Consider the following 17,592-nt stretch of genomic DNA (forward strand, 5'->3'; position numbering starts at 1 on the left):
CTAGATTTAATAACCACATCAAATTTGGTCACTTAACAATTAACAATTATATGGAGAGTATTAATTAACAGATATTATATTATCTTATGACTTCATGAAGAGCTATCTTAAGATTCAACAATCATGTTCAGTGACTTTAAAAGAAAATCATCATAGAATATCCTTGTTTAATTTAGCACAAAATGTTCTTGAAGGGGTCCCAAAGTAGCTTAAAACATTAAGTAGTTGAAATCCTATATGCAGATATAATCCACGCGGATCTGCTAAAGCCTAAAAGCCATGCTTGGTGTCCAAGAATATACAATACATAAATATATGCTTTTTCTAAAAGAAGTCAGAGATCAGAATTCAGTGAAACACATGCCCTTTCAGATTACAAGATTATTATGATATCGTCTATAACTTCTTCAGCACACTAACCACTCAGAGCTACTCATCACCAAGTTACCTACCCAAAAGAACCCATGCAAATCTTTTTACCAAAAGTTGTCTCAAAATGTCCACCCATATAAATATAGGGCACTCTTACTCTTAGCTGCCCTTCACTCTTACTCTTTGTGGGCCATACTTGGTGCTCTTTTGGGCATCACCCAATATAAAATTAGGTCAGTCTACCCTAATGCATGACCTAACCATGGCAATAAAAGACACCACCTTAACCATAATGAGTGATACCCACCACTATTTTCCTTCCACAAAGTTGAGTAAGCTATCAATGGGGAGCCCGCTCTACTGATATTTTCTTTAGCAAAGTGGAGAAGAGCTCTTTGACTGGCTACAACCAAAAAGATGAGACAATGTTGTTATGAGTACAAATTTAGCTATCATTAAGGCGTAGACTAAATGAATTTGTGGGCAAGCAAAAAAAAGTTATTAGGCCCTTTCTCTTTCCTTTTTGTTTTGGGCTTTTTTAACTTTACTGAACCTTTCTGCACTGGTCAAAGTCTTGGTGCTCTATCATCATTGGGATCTCAACTGCTTTTTCCAAACTGTTTCATACTAGCAGACTTGTTTTCTCCCATTAATCATGTTCACCAGGTTATTTTAAAGCTTTAGGAAACTTAGAATATATTACCAAATAAGCACGTGGGGAGCACGTGTGTGATATGTTATTGATGTTACCATAAAAATATGTGGTGATAATGAGCCTATCTATCGAAATGGCAATTACTTGCTACTACTATCTTTTTCTGAGACAGTGGTGAACAAGTTTCGATCATAACTAAAGTTAAAAAGCTATTAGGGGCTTGTGTAGAAAGCCAGCTTCTCTAAAAGAATTACAAAATCACCTTGCCACATGTATATGATGATGACAACATATATAATGTACACTTAAATGTGAGAAAACTGGCTACTGCAAAAAATTGAAATGATTGTAACATATCAAGTATTCTCCACCGAAAGGGAAAGAAAAGAAAAAAAAAAAAAAAGACCAAAAACTACGTAAAAAATCACTTTCATTACTTGTGTGTGCTCATTTGAGTCATTTGATCATCAAAATTAATAATTAAATGCAAATAAGCAGTATTTGCTTAATATGGAATTAATCAAGTACACGTACATTTCCAGGGAAGGTTCGTTCCCCAATGAAACAATTACTGGAACAGTATATATGTATTTCATTTATTCTTAGTATATGAGACCGTGGTCCAGGTGAACAATATAGAATTACTTCTTTTTCATCGCTATAAAACAATATGTATTAATCTAGCTGTAATTTCTTATATTTTAGAGGCATCAGCCGTGACTCGGCTCAAGGCAATAGCAGTCTTTGAACCTGATGGGCGACTCAGCTGCTTGCTGATGAAATCCCCAGCCTTCATGAGCTTCGGAAGATCCACATTTGTCTTCACTCCAAGTCCATTGAGCATGTATACAACATCCTCGGTGGCAACATTCCCCGAAGCTCCTTTAGCATAAGGACAGCCACCTAAGCCCGATATGGAGGAATCGACAGTGCTAATTCCCATCTGTTATTTAAGAAACTCGATTCTATTAATTAAATTAATTGCTTCACAACTTCAAAAATATAATTTCAGTGGCAACTTATTCTTCTTAATTGCACTTTGTTAAGATAGCACCACCAACTTATTATATCAAGACAAACTAAGTTTTTTACTCACAAGGCAGAAGGTCAAAACGGTAATGACATATTGGCTAAAGTTCATACATATGCATATAAAAATTAGGAAGCGTTGACTTTAAATCCAGTATAAGTTTGGAGTTTGAGAAGGCTTACTTGAAGGGACAGTAAAATGTTTGGCAGAGATTGCCCATAAGTGTCATGAAAGTGGACAGCCAACTTCTCAACAGGAACAACAGCCATGACAGCCTCAAGCATTGGAACAACAGAACCTGTGTACGTCAGAACAAAGAAAATTAGACAGCACTTCGCCTAATAGAAGACAACTGTGTATATGGGGAATAAATATTTTGATGTTTTCCATGTGCGATTCAAGAATAATTACCAAAATTTTAAAGAGGCATTGCACAAGTCAAAACTCAAGTTTATTTTCTAATTGATTCAACTATGCATCCACAATTTGAGCTCTTATATAATTACATGCAAAATAAATTAACCAATGTCAGTGTAAGCACCAAAAAAAAAAAAAGAGTTACCAGGTGTTCCAACTCCAATTGTGTCACCAAGAGAAATTTCAAAGCAGCCCATGTCATAAAGTTCTTTTGCTACATATGCAACTCTTGATGGTGAAATATCTCCTTCTACAGGACATCCGAGAACACATGACACATACCTATTTAAGTAAACTTTGATGTTAGAATTGTCAGAGGAAAGCATTTTTTTAAAGAAAAAACAACACAAAGAGCCACTAAATCATGGTATACTAGATACACATTCCAAGTAGAGCAGAATCTTAAACAGCACATTGATTAATAGTTTCTCTTATGATACCAATACTGGTTTTATATACTAAATACACATTTCAAGTAGAGCAGGAACTTAAACAGCACATATTGATTAATAGTATCTCATACGATAACATATACTGGTTCTACTCATGTCTGATAGGGCTTTCAATTCAATACAGTGCCTTGATGGCTGTTTTAAAAGGTGGTTATCATAAGGAAAATTCTTGGTGGCAACACTTGTCCTACCATAAAATATGAGGGATGGAAAAACTGTAGAAAAATCAGTTGGAGAATATTGACTTCAACTGGTCACAATTGGTTTTCTTTGTCTTATGGATCTGATTTCTAGGCCAGATATCTTGAGTACAATATTAACTATTTTATTCTTGATGAACCTTATTGGCTTTTGTATATAGGGGTGGTATGTCATTAGTTTCAATGAGTGAAAAATCCATTTCAGGAAGAACTTCTTCCCATTTTTTTCTGCGGTTGATCATACACTGATTAAGTAGGAGCATACCCTCTAACAGGAACTGAGAGCTCTTTTGCAGCACGAGTAACAACACGATAACGATCAAGACTTTCTTCAATGCTACAATTAATGTTTGACATCGAAAATGACTCAGATGCTGATGCAAAAACTGCGATTTCTTTCGCACCAGCTTCCATGGCAGCTTTAAAGCCCTAGAGGAAATAGACGTGTCAGAAATTCCAGCTACACCAAATATCAAAGTTTAAAATCTTCCACTTTTCATAATATCATACTCACTTTCAAGTTAGGTGTCAAAACTGGCAATCTAGCACCCTCCAAATTACGAACTGCTTGCATTACATCCTTAGCATCTGCTAGCTACAGATAAAAGGAATGTGGGAGGAAGGAAAGTGATGTTATTAAAAACTCTAAGGTGACAGGAATATGTTAAAATGTTATTTCAAGGGAAAAAAATGATGAGCAATGAAAAGAGAAAAATCCAAAGAATTAACATAAAGACAACAGATTCATTAAATCCTTTAAAACAGCCATCCCTGCATTGTTTTATGGCTGGAGATTTAAGGGAACTGTGGGATAAACAAGTTACCTGAGGTACCCATTTTGGTGATACAAAACTTGTAGCCTCAACAACAGGCAAGCCAGAAGATACTAGCCTGTGAATCAATTCAATCTTAACAGCTGTAGGTACGATATTCTTCTCATTTTGAAGTCCATCCCTTGGACCAACTTCAACAATCTTCACAAACTTCGGAATACCTTTCAAAAACTTTTTTCATATAAGAAAAAAGAAGAAAGAATAAGAAAATGAGGTAACAGTGCTGCAAAAATTCATACTTAGTCATGAACTAGGAAAAAATTAATAGTACAATTACACGTGAAAGGTTTAAAAAAACACAGTACACTACAAAACTGTGAGTCCATCAAGTACCAAGTCATAACTAAGGTACAGATAAATAAATATCAAAAAAGAAAAAAATATCAAGATGCATATATTGTACATAACAGGAAATTACTATTCAATAAGTCCTAAAATAGACATAATTCCACTAAAGAAGCTACTGTGTAGAAGAAGTGCAAAAAAAAAAAAAAATCGAAACAGATGGAAGAAAATATTAATTGTCAACACGCTATTACAGCAGTTCTTCACTTTGAAACCATAATACCTAATTACCTTGTTTGATAGACCCTGTTTTTCTTTGTCATTATACTTGCTATTATATTGATGATCTGGAGTATACCATGTATCACAACCATTTCCAAAAATCTTGGGATTCCTGCCTAAGCTCGAAGTTCTCCAGTTTACAGTATCGCCCTGCGAGAAGTCTCTTGTGTGTCTCACCCATGGAAATGCCTCTCTTGCAGACCCTTCATATTCTTCACTGCAAAACAACAGATATTCCATAATTCCATGTTAGATAATTGATTATAGTTATAAACATGTAAGAATACTAACATGAAATGAAATAATTGAACCTATGACAATACAATGTAAGGCAATTCAGAGAAACAAATTTTGGTTATTTCCTTGAAATGCAAACAGAAAGTTTAAGCAAATAATTTCATCATCTAAATAAAATCATGAAGCAAATCTAGGCAGATGTAATGATTTTTTCTTATAAAGAACTGTTATGCTTAACTACAAGAATCAGACCAATAATACTGTGGTGCATCTCCCTTTCATCTTGCTCGCTGTAACACAAACCCCAGAATAAAGGGAAAAAAAGAATAAATAAATAAATAAAAATCAACTCGAGCAACAACACTGTTTCAAAGTAATTCATCAGCCTCTTACTAACATTTACTTTCAATACCACAAAATAAACTAAAATGAAATGTGCATGCATGCACAATAAATGTAATCAATTTATGACTTCTCATTCATTTCAATATTTTCCATCACACAGTTAGAAAGAAGGGATCCCAAAAAGAGAACCGCTAATCTAAAAAAGCAATTGCTGTTGCCTGTTGCAAAAGCATTAATATTGTTCTGTACTGGTATTGAATGTTGATTGAGGTACACAAAAAACCTTAAACAAGTGATAACAGTAAGGGAATGAAATTAATATTCATTTGTGCAAGAAAAGCTAAAGTGAACCATGCAATAAGAAGCATTCCAAGGTCTTTGGTAAGTGCATTAAATAGAAAGAAAATACCATACATTAAAAAAAAAACAAAAACAAAGATCACAGGGGTGTATTCATTGTTCAAATAAGAAAAGATGACTCGGTATGTAAACACAAATCTGTGAAAGAACATATAGCAAAAATGGTTGTTCATGTACAATGAAAAGCAGCAGCATATCATATGAACAAACAAGCAGACAGAGAATAATTCTCATTCACCTGCAACTATTGGATGTGCTGCAAGTTCTTCCTTCAATCCAGCAGTTACCCATACCCATGTTATCTTCTCTTGGCCTGCAAGCACCAGATGAAAATCTCTGCATCCTATCAATAGTACTCATACTTGGCAATTTGTCAAAACCCAGGGGCTCCTCCAAACTTGACATGCTGGAGCGAAGATGAATTGACTGAAACAAACAAATAAAAGCAAATAATTAAGTGGCCTGTAATGGAAATTTTACCAGAATTTAATTTATATTAAACAAATGAAAGGGTCCTGAACTTAATTGAGATTGTTAATAACATTGGATCTGGTTCTTCAGAGAAACAAGAACAATACCAAATTAAGTTCACTCAGAATTAACCTTTAGCTATAATATGCCACCAGTAATCCAAGATAGTTATGTCATCTAAGACATTAATGTTAGTAGAGATGTTTTAAAAAATTATTTTAATAAATCAAAATGAAAATGACATTTTATTGATAGTTGTTCAAAGATGGGCTAAAATTTCAAGTACTAAGATGCATTGCTGAAATGAAGTATAGACTACAATATTAAGGAAAATTTAGTCAAATCGTTAGTAGCACTTGATGATAGAAGGACAAACATAAAAGGGAAGAGGTGATAGATAATTCAAGCACACAATACAAACAGTATAAAAATTTCTTTAAGAAATAAATGAAACAACAACAACAATATTCATCCATGTCCCCAATACACGAAAAAGTTATTAATTTTTCAAAAACAAAAACAACATTTTATTGATTACTTACTTCCACATGTAAAATATAACACCCTCATTATCATGAATACATGTTCAAGTTAAATGCCCCGAGAGGGTACTATGCACTTTGTGCTTCTTATTCTACTGATCCATCATTACTACAGCTCTGTCACCTTAACTAAATGCCTTAATTTTCATATTTGTACAAGTATTGGCTTCCCCCAATTCAAGTTGATCTTACTTAAACATGCATTCAAACGCAATTGGTCTTCTTTCTCTTCACATTACACCATAACATCAACATTCAGCAAGAAGAATAAAAAAAATATTCATAGTTAATAGTATAGCGTTTTAGCATTTGCACATTAACGTACAATTCATCGTACAGAACCTCCTAGAAGATTCTAAACTTTCAAACTTATTTTTCACTGATCCATCGTACAGATTTAGACTACTGTACAATGGCATAATTAACTTACTACAAGAGGTAAAATTCAGTAGCAAGAGAAAACGAAGAGCAAAATCATGAACAATGGAGATGAGATTGAATTTGAGGCTAAACTATTATTTCAATCAGAATGACTGAATTAAACAATACAATCCAATAAGCAAACGAGGAAAAGCACAATTTTAGAAACAAACACGATTATAAACACAACACACACAAAAGAAGGGTAAATTAGACCCCAATGCTGTTGAAGACAATCACAAACCGACCAATTCAAAGAAAATCATAATCAAGTTATATAATTCCAATTTCCCCTAAAAAAAAAAAAAACCTCTTCTACATTCACTTTTTGGCAACCAAACAGAAAGGAATAACTAAAAAAAAGAAAAGAGAGAAAGGCAACAGACCTGAAGTTCCCTTGAAATAGAAGAAAGCAACAAGATTAGGGTTTCTTAGCAAAACCCTAAAATTTGGGGGGGAAATTCTGAAGTGTACAGAATTGGGGAAAATTAGGGAAATTTGTGGTTTAAGAGAAGAGAGTTAGATAGGAAGATGAACAAGACCAAAAATTGGTTCAAGGGCAAAAGCTTTTATATAGTTTGGTAGACTACTACTGCAGCCGACAAAATAATAATATATATTTTCTAAATTAGAGAAATGGAATTGAATTGAATTTTAGTTTGGTAGTTTTTTAGTCTCTCTTGTTTTCTGGTTAGAGTGATAAAGGCGTGAACTTGAAAATCTCCGTCTAATTTGTTTGACTAAAGAGTAAAGAGGGAGAAAGAATGGTGGGAAAAGGGTGGTAGGTAGTTTTCAGTTGGAAGTTTGTCATTTTCTTTTATTATTATAATTCTGAAAAATTTATTATCATTATTATTTTTATTTTATTATGATTATTATGATATTTTTGGGACGGTTCTTAAATCCCAACCACTCAATATTTCCTATATCTATTTTTTTCATTTTTAACTAGCAAATAAATTCCTTCAAAAACTAAACTTTGGTTCATAAGAAAAAAAAAATATTCCTACGAAAACTATCAAATAAGCTTCCGGTGTTATAAATTGATAAAATAATTAACAGACCTTTGAATTTTTTACACACCTAATAATTGTATCATTTATTCCAAAAAAAAATTGTTATTCGCCCAAGTATACCTATTACAAAAAGTTGAAGAATCCTTTTGTTTTTACATTAATTAAATTTACTATTAAATAAAATTTAATTCAAATATTGTTTATAAGTATTATACCCAAATTATCTTTACATACTCATAAGACATAATTTCAAATATAATAAATTTTTTATTTTTTTTTAGAGATGGAGCTACAGATTTGTGAGAAAGTTAGAGAAAATTTTAATTAGAAAAGATTAGAGACTATCGTAAGGTGATTGGAGTAAAACTGATAGAATAATTAAAAAAAAAAAGGTAAATATAATAGATTTTGAAAGACAAGGTAAAATTAAAGTGATCAATTTAAAAAAAGTACGTGTAATTTTTATAATGGATCAAGTCACCATTCTTATTAGGAATAATTACATAAGGCACCAAAATTTGTAAAATATTTACATTTTTACGTTCAAAGAATATTTTTTTACATTATTACGGTTTTTCAAAAAATAACATGAAAACAACATAAAATCAACAAGAAAACTACATAAAAGTAACATAAAAATAACATTAAAATAACAACAAAAAATAACATACACATAACAAAAAATCAACAACAAATTAATAAAATTAAAACATAAAAAGACCGTATTTTCTGCAAATAAAATAAAAAAAATTGTAAAAATATTTAAAATTACGTGAAACCGTATTTTTATAATTTTTGTGATGTTTTTATGTTTTTGTGAAATATTCCCTTCTTATTAGGGAAACTTACGAAAATACTGGAATTTGAATTAACTTTTATAAAAATACTGTCACACGGAATTTTTTTCAAAATTACTGTGTTTTTATAAAATACCAGTAAAATACAAAGCAGTATAACTCAAAACAACAGTAGAACACTAGTAAAACACCAGTAGAACACTAGTGAAAACTTAACACAGTATACTGCAATATGAAACTTATAAAAAAACACAGTAAAAAAGTAAAAAATACCACCTGGCAGTATTTTTGTAAAAAAATGACAAAAGTTAGTATAATATGTAAATTTCCCTCTTATTAATCAGAGAGGAAATTACACTCTATACCCTTTTTATATTGTCCTCTTTTATTTTTACCTTCTTTTTAAAAATCTATCATTTTTACCTCTTTTTTAAACATTGTACCAATTTTGCCCCTGTCACTTCAAGATACTCTCTATGTGATTCTCTTATGTAAGGGTATTTTAGGTACAATACATATAAAAAGAGGTATGTTTCAAATAAATATAAAATTAGAGGTAAATTTGATTAATTGATGAATAAAAGAGGTATTTTTCAACTTACCCCTTAATCAGACCTAATTCCCAAGCCCAAGCCAAAGACCAAGCCCACAGGTAACAGATCTTTTGAATTGAAAATAAATAAATAAATAAAAAAGCGGAGAAGCAAGCAAACAAACCAAAGTGCTCCTGCTCCAGTTCAATATACAACATAAGCGGCTTCATAGTGAAGAAAAGAAAATGGAAAGAGGAGGAGAAAAGAAAGAAGAAGAAGAAGAAGATATAGTTTGCTTAGACCGATCTTTCTTTATCAATGATGAGTAGGTTATTTATTCATTTTTTTTCTAAAAAAAATAATTATGTGTGTAGAGTGCTAAGAATACTATTTCTTCAACTTGTTTTCACTTTTCAGTTACCAGCTAGCTGAATTCACATTTGGCTCTCAAGTGATCAACCTCTTTTGTCTCCAATCTGCTTCTAGTAAGTTCCTTACTCAAACTTTGCAAACAAATGGATTTTATTTGTTTCTCACATATTTTTAGATAATATAATTTGAGAACTATATGTTAATTTATATAGATTATAGAAGCTGTCTTGTACTAAGTAAATATGTCACAGAAGGTGTTCTGAAATTAGAGCTTTATAGTCATTTTAAGCCAATTTTAAAATAACAAAAACAAATAATGATGTGTAGCTATGATGATCTGATAATTTTATTGGTTTGTCTACAAAAGACCCTGTATGACATATCAAATATTGATGAAGTCTTAACTGGTATTTGGGGTTAAGTTCACTGATCATTTGGAAGTATTTAAGTTATTGTGTTTTCATACAATCAATTGTAATGGCTTTTCACTTCCATTTGAATACTGAAGAAAGAAACATACAGAGAGTTTGATATTCCAGTTTCCAGTGATCTTAGAATAGTATGGTACTTTTCAAACTTATTCTGAACCCATTTCTATTATCGTTTTTAAGATTTGTTTTATGAGTCATAGCGAAAGGACATCTATTATACATAGTTTTCTTTGAAGTTTGTAGAAAAAACTTCCTTTACCCTCTAAATTATTATACATATTTTTCTTACATTCTTCAGATGAATCTAATATAACATTTATCAGTCATACATATTGAATTTTTCTTTGAAAGGGTATTTTGCCTGCAACACCAAGTCATCCCTTTACCCTCTGTTTGGATCTTGGATTATAGGATTGGGAATAGGTGGATTCCAAAGGATCTCATTTTATCATGTTTGGATTCAAACAAAAAATTGAGAATTCTTTCTCTTGAAGATTTAAAAGTTTAATGTATTATATTTTTATAACATTTGGGAACAATTATACACATATTCAAAAACGGAAAATGTATATATGTATATTTTTTGAAAATAAAAGTCTTCTATCAAATTTCAGGAAATATATTTTCCAACATTTTTTCTCTACTCTTTTTACCTCATAGAATTCTTCCTTTGTAAATTCAATATCAAAACATAGCCTTAGGATATGTGTATGTTGTTTTAGGCCCATACTATATTCTATATAATTTCTATTCTTAATGGGATTTTTATTTGGATAATGCAGCTGATTTTGATCTGACTGGGCAATTGGTATGGCCTGGAGCTATGCTTTTGAATGATTACATTGCACATAATGTTAATCTGCTCCAAGGATGCTCTGTTATTGAATTAGGTTCTGGTGTTGGTAAGTAGTTACTATATTATCAGTGCAATATAAAATTTATTGCTTGAGATTTTTCTCAGTACTGAATTGTATGTGTTGATTAGGCTCTAGCAGAAGGGAAATCGTTTAGCTGATTTAATTATATCCCGTGAATTGCAATAATAGATGAGCAAATTTGTGAATTTTCTCCTTCTTGGTGTTTGGAGGAAGATATTTTCTCGGTATGCATAAGATTTTTCTGTATTGTGTATCAATCAGAACTTTTGCTAATGCAACAATAATATTCATTTATACTACATTTATCTTCCTTTCTACCTTTTAGGTGTTGTTTTCCCTTCTTTTATAGCTAAATTGTAAGTTGGAACTTCCACAGTTTGACTGTCTGTTTAATTTGTAGGTATTACTGGTATACTAAGTAGCAGATTTTGCCATAAATTTGTGTTAACAGATCATAACGATGAAGTAATCAAGGCAAGGTCATGAAACTATAATTCATTTCTGAGATATTTGTAATCTTCATTTATAGGATATTTGTAATCTTCAAGCATTTTGACTGTGGATTTGTGTGTCTCAGATCCTCGAGAAAAACGTAGAGCTGCATGCATCTTCTCATGCTGGTGAGAGAAAGTTCTTATAATAAGATGCGTATTTACAGTTCATTACTTCTTACAATCTTTCTTTAATATAATTCTTTTCGCAGAATTATTGGTTGAGAAACTAGAGTGGGGAAATTCTGAGCAGATTTGCGATATCTTAGAAAAGCATTCGAGTGGATTTGATCTTATTCTTGGAGCTGATATCTATATCCTTGAGTTTCCTGTCTATCTTGCTCTTGTTAGCTTATAGCAACATAAACATATACAGCAACAAATCCTTGAGGACCCTTACAAAGGGTGCCACATGCCAAGACATTGATTTAGTAATGTGTTTTATTTGTTAAAAGCTATGCTAAACTATTTAGGTCCATCATCCTATTCTAGGCTTTGCATTGTAAGTATTAGTTTTCTGTTCTCACAAGATGTAGGTTCTATAAGGTCTGCTGTTGATTTCGTTAGTGCTTATTTTACTTAGGTATAATAATACTAATGATTGCGATATTTCTGAAAGAAACTTCTGGTGTCGTGATAAAAGCTAATACCAGAAGGTAATTTACCATCATTTCCTATATTAATTTTCTCATGCATTAATATATCAAACAAGATCTTTTTTTGGGCCCTTCAAGTTTATAATCTCTTTTTGTTTTTTATTTATAAATGAACTCTATTTCTCCATTTATTTATTATTACATTTGGATTTAAACTTATGCTTGTACCTTCAATTGTTATGATTTATTCTCAGTTCTAGAATTCCCTTTTACTTCATTTCAATTGTTATGAAATCTGAACTAATTAGTAAATCAAGCACGTACTTCATCATGTTCTAATCTTTTAGCATTGCTTTGACCAAACTGGAGAGGAAAGAAAACCTTGACAATACATAAGCTTTCAACAATCGAGCATTCCTTTGCTTTTCAGTACAGTGAAGAAACTCCTTGAAGTTAGAGGCCAAGGAGAATGCAAATTCATACTAGCCTACGTATCCCGTGCTAAGAGGTAAGAACTAACCCGCCTCTTTAATCTTTCTTCCTTTTTTCATTTATTTAGCTTAAATTTCTATAAAAGTTTCTTTTATGATAACTCATCCCAAGTTTTATGAACAAATAGAGCGTTAAGTTTAGCATTTCTTGAAAGAGGCATTTGCCATATTTTCCATTTAGAAAAATGGTTCTAAATCTGCACGTATTAACTGGAGCTACTTACCTGTAAGAAGCTCACATTGGTTCTTATCTATAATGAGATATTATAATAGAAATCTCTTTACCCCCAACGATTAAACTGTATTTTGAGATGATCACACTGTACATATACTCGTTTGCTTTTCTTCCCAGTTGTTTGTTTCTTTACATAACATACTTATGTTTCTTCCTGTCTAGCATGGATTTAGTGGTTCCAAATGAAGCTAAGCGGTGCAGCTTGCAGATAACCGAAGTAGTTGGAACTCGGCGTGCTGTTAGTAATTTGGAAGGAGTTATTTTTGAGGTGACCCTTTGAAAAAGGTTTAAGCCATTTTAATGTCAAAATATTTAGTTTCCTGCCAGTTGAAAAGGAAGCTGTTTTAGTTTCATAAAATTTTGGTTATTTGAGAAGTTGCTGATATTGTCGAAGTTTGGTATTTTGAGAAGTAAATTCAACCAGCAATGATTAAGTATTTAACAGTAAGAGGATATTGGTATGAAATGGGGTTTGTTGTCAAAAAGTTTTTTTTTTTTTTTTTTTAATTTGCAAAAATGCAACACAAAAGCTCCCTCTTTATTTTTATATCGAAGCAACGACACCAACCTAAAAAATAAGTATTTAATAACAATAAGAGTAAATAATAGCATAAATACTTAAAATTTTGAGTTTGTAAGCAACATAAATTTAATAATTTTTTAGTGGCATAAATATCTAATATTAATAAAAAATAATTTACTTCGGTTTTATCATTACATACTTCGTTAGTGTCTTACACATGACACATGTTTTTAAATTATTGGGTGTGAAAACATAAGTTATGTCCAAATCTTCTTTTAATATATTCAAATAGAGCTTTTATAAAATTAGACGAAAATTACAATTTTATAAATATTAAGTATTTATACAGTTAAAAAAATTATGAAAAATTTACAATTTAGAACATTAAAAAAGCAATTAAATTTCAAAAATATTGTTGTTTTATTTAATACCCTAATATATATCTTTTTCTATAACGTTTTTAAAATAATTGTTTTTTTTTTAATCAATATAGCTTCTCAATCTATGTTTGCAATGAGAACAACGACATCATCATTGTCCATGTCCATCACATTTCTTCTTGAGTCCATTGACTCATTGGTTTAGGTTTAGTGACCTCATCTTCCGTCACAGTTGGACATCTTTAGCCGTCTTCAACGGCCATCTTGACTATTTCATCGACAACCTTCAAGAACGCACATGTCTTTGTTTTCCAATAGGGGTAGTTGGCCACTTCCAACATCGATGGCTCGATATAGAACCTTCTTCCCTGAACATTTTCATCCTAGAAAATAAATATCAACTAACCAGAACAATTGAGAGCTCCTAGAGTCAAGACCCAGAGAGTGTTAGTGGTGACTTGATCAACCAGAATTCAAGAAATGTAACTATGCTAAAGAGGAAAATAAATTCAATAAGATCATTTAACATAGTAACCAAGAAACGAGGATTGAAGAAAAAATTATTCTAAATTTTCAAGCTCTAATACCAAATGAAAGACCTATGTTATTATAGTTACTGAGTTTAATTAACAATTGTGATTTTTCTTGTTGATTCAATTCGATTATAGTATTTAGACGGTAAAAGATAAAGTTAAAACAATATGAACACAGTCGAATTTACAAGCTTCCCCCTGACATTTGGAAACAAATTCCAACAGAGTATTGCTTGGGTTCCTAGAACCAGGGTAAGTAGCTTCACTATAACAATTGTGATTTTTCATGTTGATTCAATTCGATTATAGTATTTAGACGGTAAAAGATAAAGTTAAAACAATATGAACACAGTCGAATTTACAAGCTTCCCCTGACATTTGGAAACAAATTCCAACAGAGTATTGCTTGGGTTCCTCAAACCAGGGTAAGTAACTTCACTATATGATTTGCAAGTTTTTTTTTTTTTTTTGATAATTTATGATTTGTGTAGAAAAATGAGAAAAATGAGGGAAATGATTTTTATTTTCTGATGATCTCTTTTAGTGTATACAAAGGGTATATATAATACAATGTGAACACCTAGTAATACTAGAGTAAATGGAAAATACATTAAATGTAAATTTACAACTAATTGCTAGCTTGATTTCCTACACTCCCCCTCAAGCTAGATATATACTAAACATTCCTAATTTTGAACTTAGTTCTCTAAAATTAGGACGATGGAGAGCTTTGGTTAAGATATCAGCAGCTTGTTGTCTCGAGGGAATATGCTTCAAGGTGATGATCTTGTTTTCAATCTTTTCACTGATGAAGTGACGATCAATTTCAACATGTTTGGTCCTATCATGATGAACTGGATTCTTTGCTATTGCTATGGCTGATTGATTGTCACAGAGAACATCTATTGGGCCTTCAAGTTTGATTCTGAGTTCATCAATAAGACGTTTCAGCCACATTCCTTCACAAATTACATGTGCTAAGGCACGAAATTCTGCTTCTGCACTGCTGCGAGCTACCACTTGTTGCTTCTTGCTTCGCCAAGATACGAGATTTCCCCAAACGTAGGAGCAGTACCCAGAAGTGGATCTTCGATCACTGAGAGAACCAGCCCAATCTGCATCTGTGTATATTTGAAGATCTTTGTTGAGAGTTTTCCTGAACATTAACCCTTTTCCTGGTGTTCCCTTGAGGTACCTAAGAATCCGGTAGACAGCATCCATGTGTTCCTCAAAGGGATTATTGAGAAATTGGCTAACAACACTCACAGCAAAGCTTATGTCAGGCCGAGTGTGAGTTAGGTATATTAGCCTTCCCACAAGACGTTGATACCTTCCTCGGTCAACTTTTGTTCCGTCTGTCTGTGCTTCAAGTTTGGTATTAGGGTCCATCGGAGTTTCACTTGGCTTGCATCCGATCATCCCTGTTTCCTGTAAGAGATCAATGACATATTTCCGCTGAGTTACTGAGATACCTTGGCTGGATCTTGCAACTTCCATCCCCAGAAAGTATCTTAATTGGCCTAGATCTTTAATTTCAAATTCGCTGGAGAGAAGCTGCTTGAGATGAGAAATTTCTTCCACGAAATTACCTGTAACCACAATATCGTCGACATAAACAATCAATGCTGTTAATTTTCCACCAACTGAGTGTTTTATAAACAAAGTATGATCTGATTGGCATTGGGTGTAACCATCTCCTTTCAACACTTTTGTAAACCTGTCAAACCAGGCTCGAGGGGATTGCTTGAGGCCGTAGAGAGATTTTTTCAGTTTGCACACTTTTCCTTTTGAGAATCGGTCCTCAAATCCTGGAGGAATGTCCATGTATACTTCTTCCACAAGGTCGTCGTTAAGAAACGCATTTTTTACGTCAAGTTGGAATAAAGGCCATTCATTGTTGACAGCAATAGATAAGAGAACTCGGATGGTGTTCAACTTAGCAACAGGAGCAAATGTCTCTTGGTAATCAATGCCATACGATTGGGTGAATCCTTTAGCCACTAATCGGGCTTTAAATCTTTCAATGCTCCCATCAGCCTTATACTTGACTAAGAATATCCATTTACAACCAACTGTGCGTTTGCCATTTGGCAAATCTGTGATAATCCATGTTTTATTCTTTTCAAGTGCTTTTATTTCCTCCATTGTGGCAGCATTCCAATTGGGATCCTGTAGAGCTTCCTGAACTGAATTTGGAATCTGAACTTGATCCAGGGTGGTGATAAAAGCTCTATAGGTAGGAGATAAGCTTGAGTAACTCAAATAGTTGCGAATGGGATGTTGAGTGCAAGAACGAACACCTTTCCTGAGAGCAATGGGAATGCTTAGATCGTCAGACACATCTTCTTCCACAGCAGGTTCAACTCGAACATCTTCCTGTGTTTGTTCAAGAATAAATGGAATCGGATTATATTCATGACTTTGCTGAGTTTGAGTGGTAGCTTGTTCAATGCTGGCAAGATTTTTCTTTTTCCTTGAGTAAACTCGGATTTCTTTGTTTGGGATGTGGACAGGAGTTTTTGGCTCATGTGAATTGGCTGAATGGTTGAGTCGGTCCTCGTTGATAGGAACAAGGCTTAAGGAAGGAATTGGATGAGGATTTCTTGGCTCATGTGATTTGACTGAATAGTTTGGAGTATGAGTAACAGACGGATGACAAGTGTTTGAAGCAATGGTGTTGTCAGAAGAAGAATGAGGATCAGTGAGTGAAACAGGGGGATGAGTAGTTTTTGGAGCAATGGTGTTGTCAGAAGAAGAATGAGGATCAATGAGTGAAACAAAGTCCCAATTTTCCCAATTTTGTAGTTCTTGATTATGATTCTCCCCCTGAACTGCAAATTTGGGATAATAAGACTGTTCCTCAAAGAAAGTAACATCCATGGAGTTGAACACTTTTTGTGAAACAGGACAGTAGCATTTGTATCCTTTTTTATTAGATGAATAGCCAAGAAGGATACATTTCGTGGCTCGAGCATCAAGTTTGCTACGATGTGAGGAGTGAACATGGACAAATGCAACACAACCAAAGACACGTAAGGGAATTTGAGACACAAGATGTGAGTGGGGATATGTTTCTAGGAAGATTTGCAGCGGAGTTTTGAATTTTAATACACGTGATGGCATTCTATTTATGAGATAGGTAGCTGTGAGAACTGCTTCACCCCAAAATCTTTTTGGAACATGGGATGAAAAAAGTAAAGATCGGGCTACCTCTAGTAAATGACGATTTTTGCGTTCAGCCACACCATTTTGTTGTGGTGTGTCTACGCACGAACTTTGATGAACTATCCCATTGGATTGCAAATATGATCCAAGTACAGAATTGAAGAAGTCACGAGCATTGTCGGTTTTTAACACTTGGATGTTTGTTTGGAATTGAGTTTGGATCATTTTGTGGAAATTTTGAAAAATATGA

The 17,592-nt window shown here is 32.8% G+C and overlaps 2 protein-coding genes across 2 annotated transcripts; one reads left to right on the forward strand and one right to left on the reverse strand.

The window, feature by feature from the left end:
* Positions 1-1,440: 1,440 nt before the first annotated feature.
* Positions 1,441-7,630, reverse strand: LOC115719519 (hydroxymethylglutaryl-CoA lyase, mitochondrial). Its single transcript, XM_030648596.2, has 9 exons — positions 7,288-7,630; positions 5,707-5,894; positions 4,536-4,743; positions 3,951-4,130; positions 3,641-3,721; positions 3,392-3,555; positions 2,620-2,756; positions 2,240-2,355; positions 1,441-1,970 (listed from the first exon to the last, which is right to left on the reverse strand). The coding sequence occupies exons 2-9, from the start codon at positions 5,871-5,873 to the stop codon at positions 1,722-1,724; spliced, it is 1,302 nt and encodes a 433-aa protein (XP_030504456.1). The 5' UTR covers positions 5,874-5,894; positions 7,288-7,630; the 3' UTR covers positions 1,441-1,721.
* Positions 7,631-9,406: 1,776 nt separating this feature from the next.
* LOC115718575 (uncharacterized) lies at positions 9,407-13,207 on the forward strand. Its single transcript, XM_030647385.2, has 8 exons — positions 9,407-9,572; positions 9,665-9,732; positions 10,833-10,952; positions 11,329-11,402; positions 11,506-11,548; positions 11,632-11,733; positions 12,412-12,523; positions 12,904-13,207. The coding sequence occupies exons 1-8, from the start codon at positions 9,493-9,495 to the stop codon at positions 13,019-13,021; spliced, it is 717 nt and encodes a 238-aa protein (XP_030503245.2). The 5' UTR covers positions 9,407-9,492; the 3' UTR covers positions 13,022-13,207.
* Positions 13,208-17,592: the final 4,385 nt, after the last annotated feature.

This window comes from Cannabis sativa, chromosome 2, assembly GCF_029168945.1.
Source record: "Cannabis sativa cultivar Pink pepper isolate KNU-18-1 chromosome 2, ASM2916894v1, whole genome shotgun sequence".
NCBI classification, from domain to species: Eukaryota; Viridiplantae; Streptophyta; class Magnoliopsida; order Rosales; family Cannabaceae; genus Cannabis; species Cannabis sativa.

Bases quoted from the DNA above. Each gene is read 5' to 3' on its own strand.
- LOC115719519 (XM_030648596.2), bottom strand. From the start codon at position 5,873: ATGTCAAGTTTGGAGGAGCCCCTGGGTTTTGACAAATTGCCAAGTATG. The intron at 2,356-2,619 runs GTAACTCTTTTT...TGACGTACACAG, and splicing joins AATTGGAGTTGGAACACCTG to GTTCTGTTGTTCCAATGCTT. The intron at 1,971-2,239 runs GTAAGCCTTCTC...CTTAAATAACAG, and splicing joins ACATTTTACTGTCCCTTCAA to ATGGGAATTAGCACTGTCGA.
- LOC115718575 (XM_030647385.2), top strand. From the start codon at position 9,493: ATGGAAAGAGGAGGAGAAAAGAAAGAAGAAGAAGAAGAAGATATAGTT. The intron at 11,403-11,505 runs GCAAGGTCATGA...TGTGTGTCTCAG, and splicing joins ATAACGATGAAGTAATCAAG to ATCCTCGAGAAAAACGTAGA. The intron at 11,734-12,411 runs ATATCCTTGAGT...GACAATACATAA, and splicing joins TATTCTTGGAGCTGATATCT to GCTTTCAACAATCGAGCATT.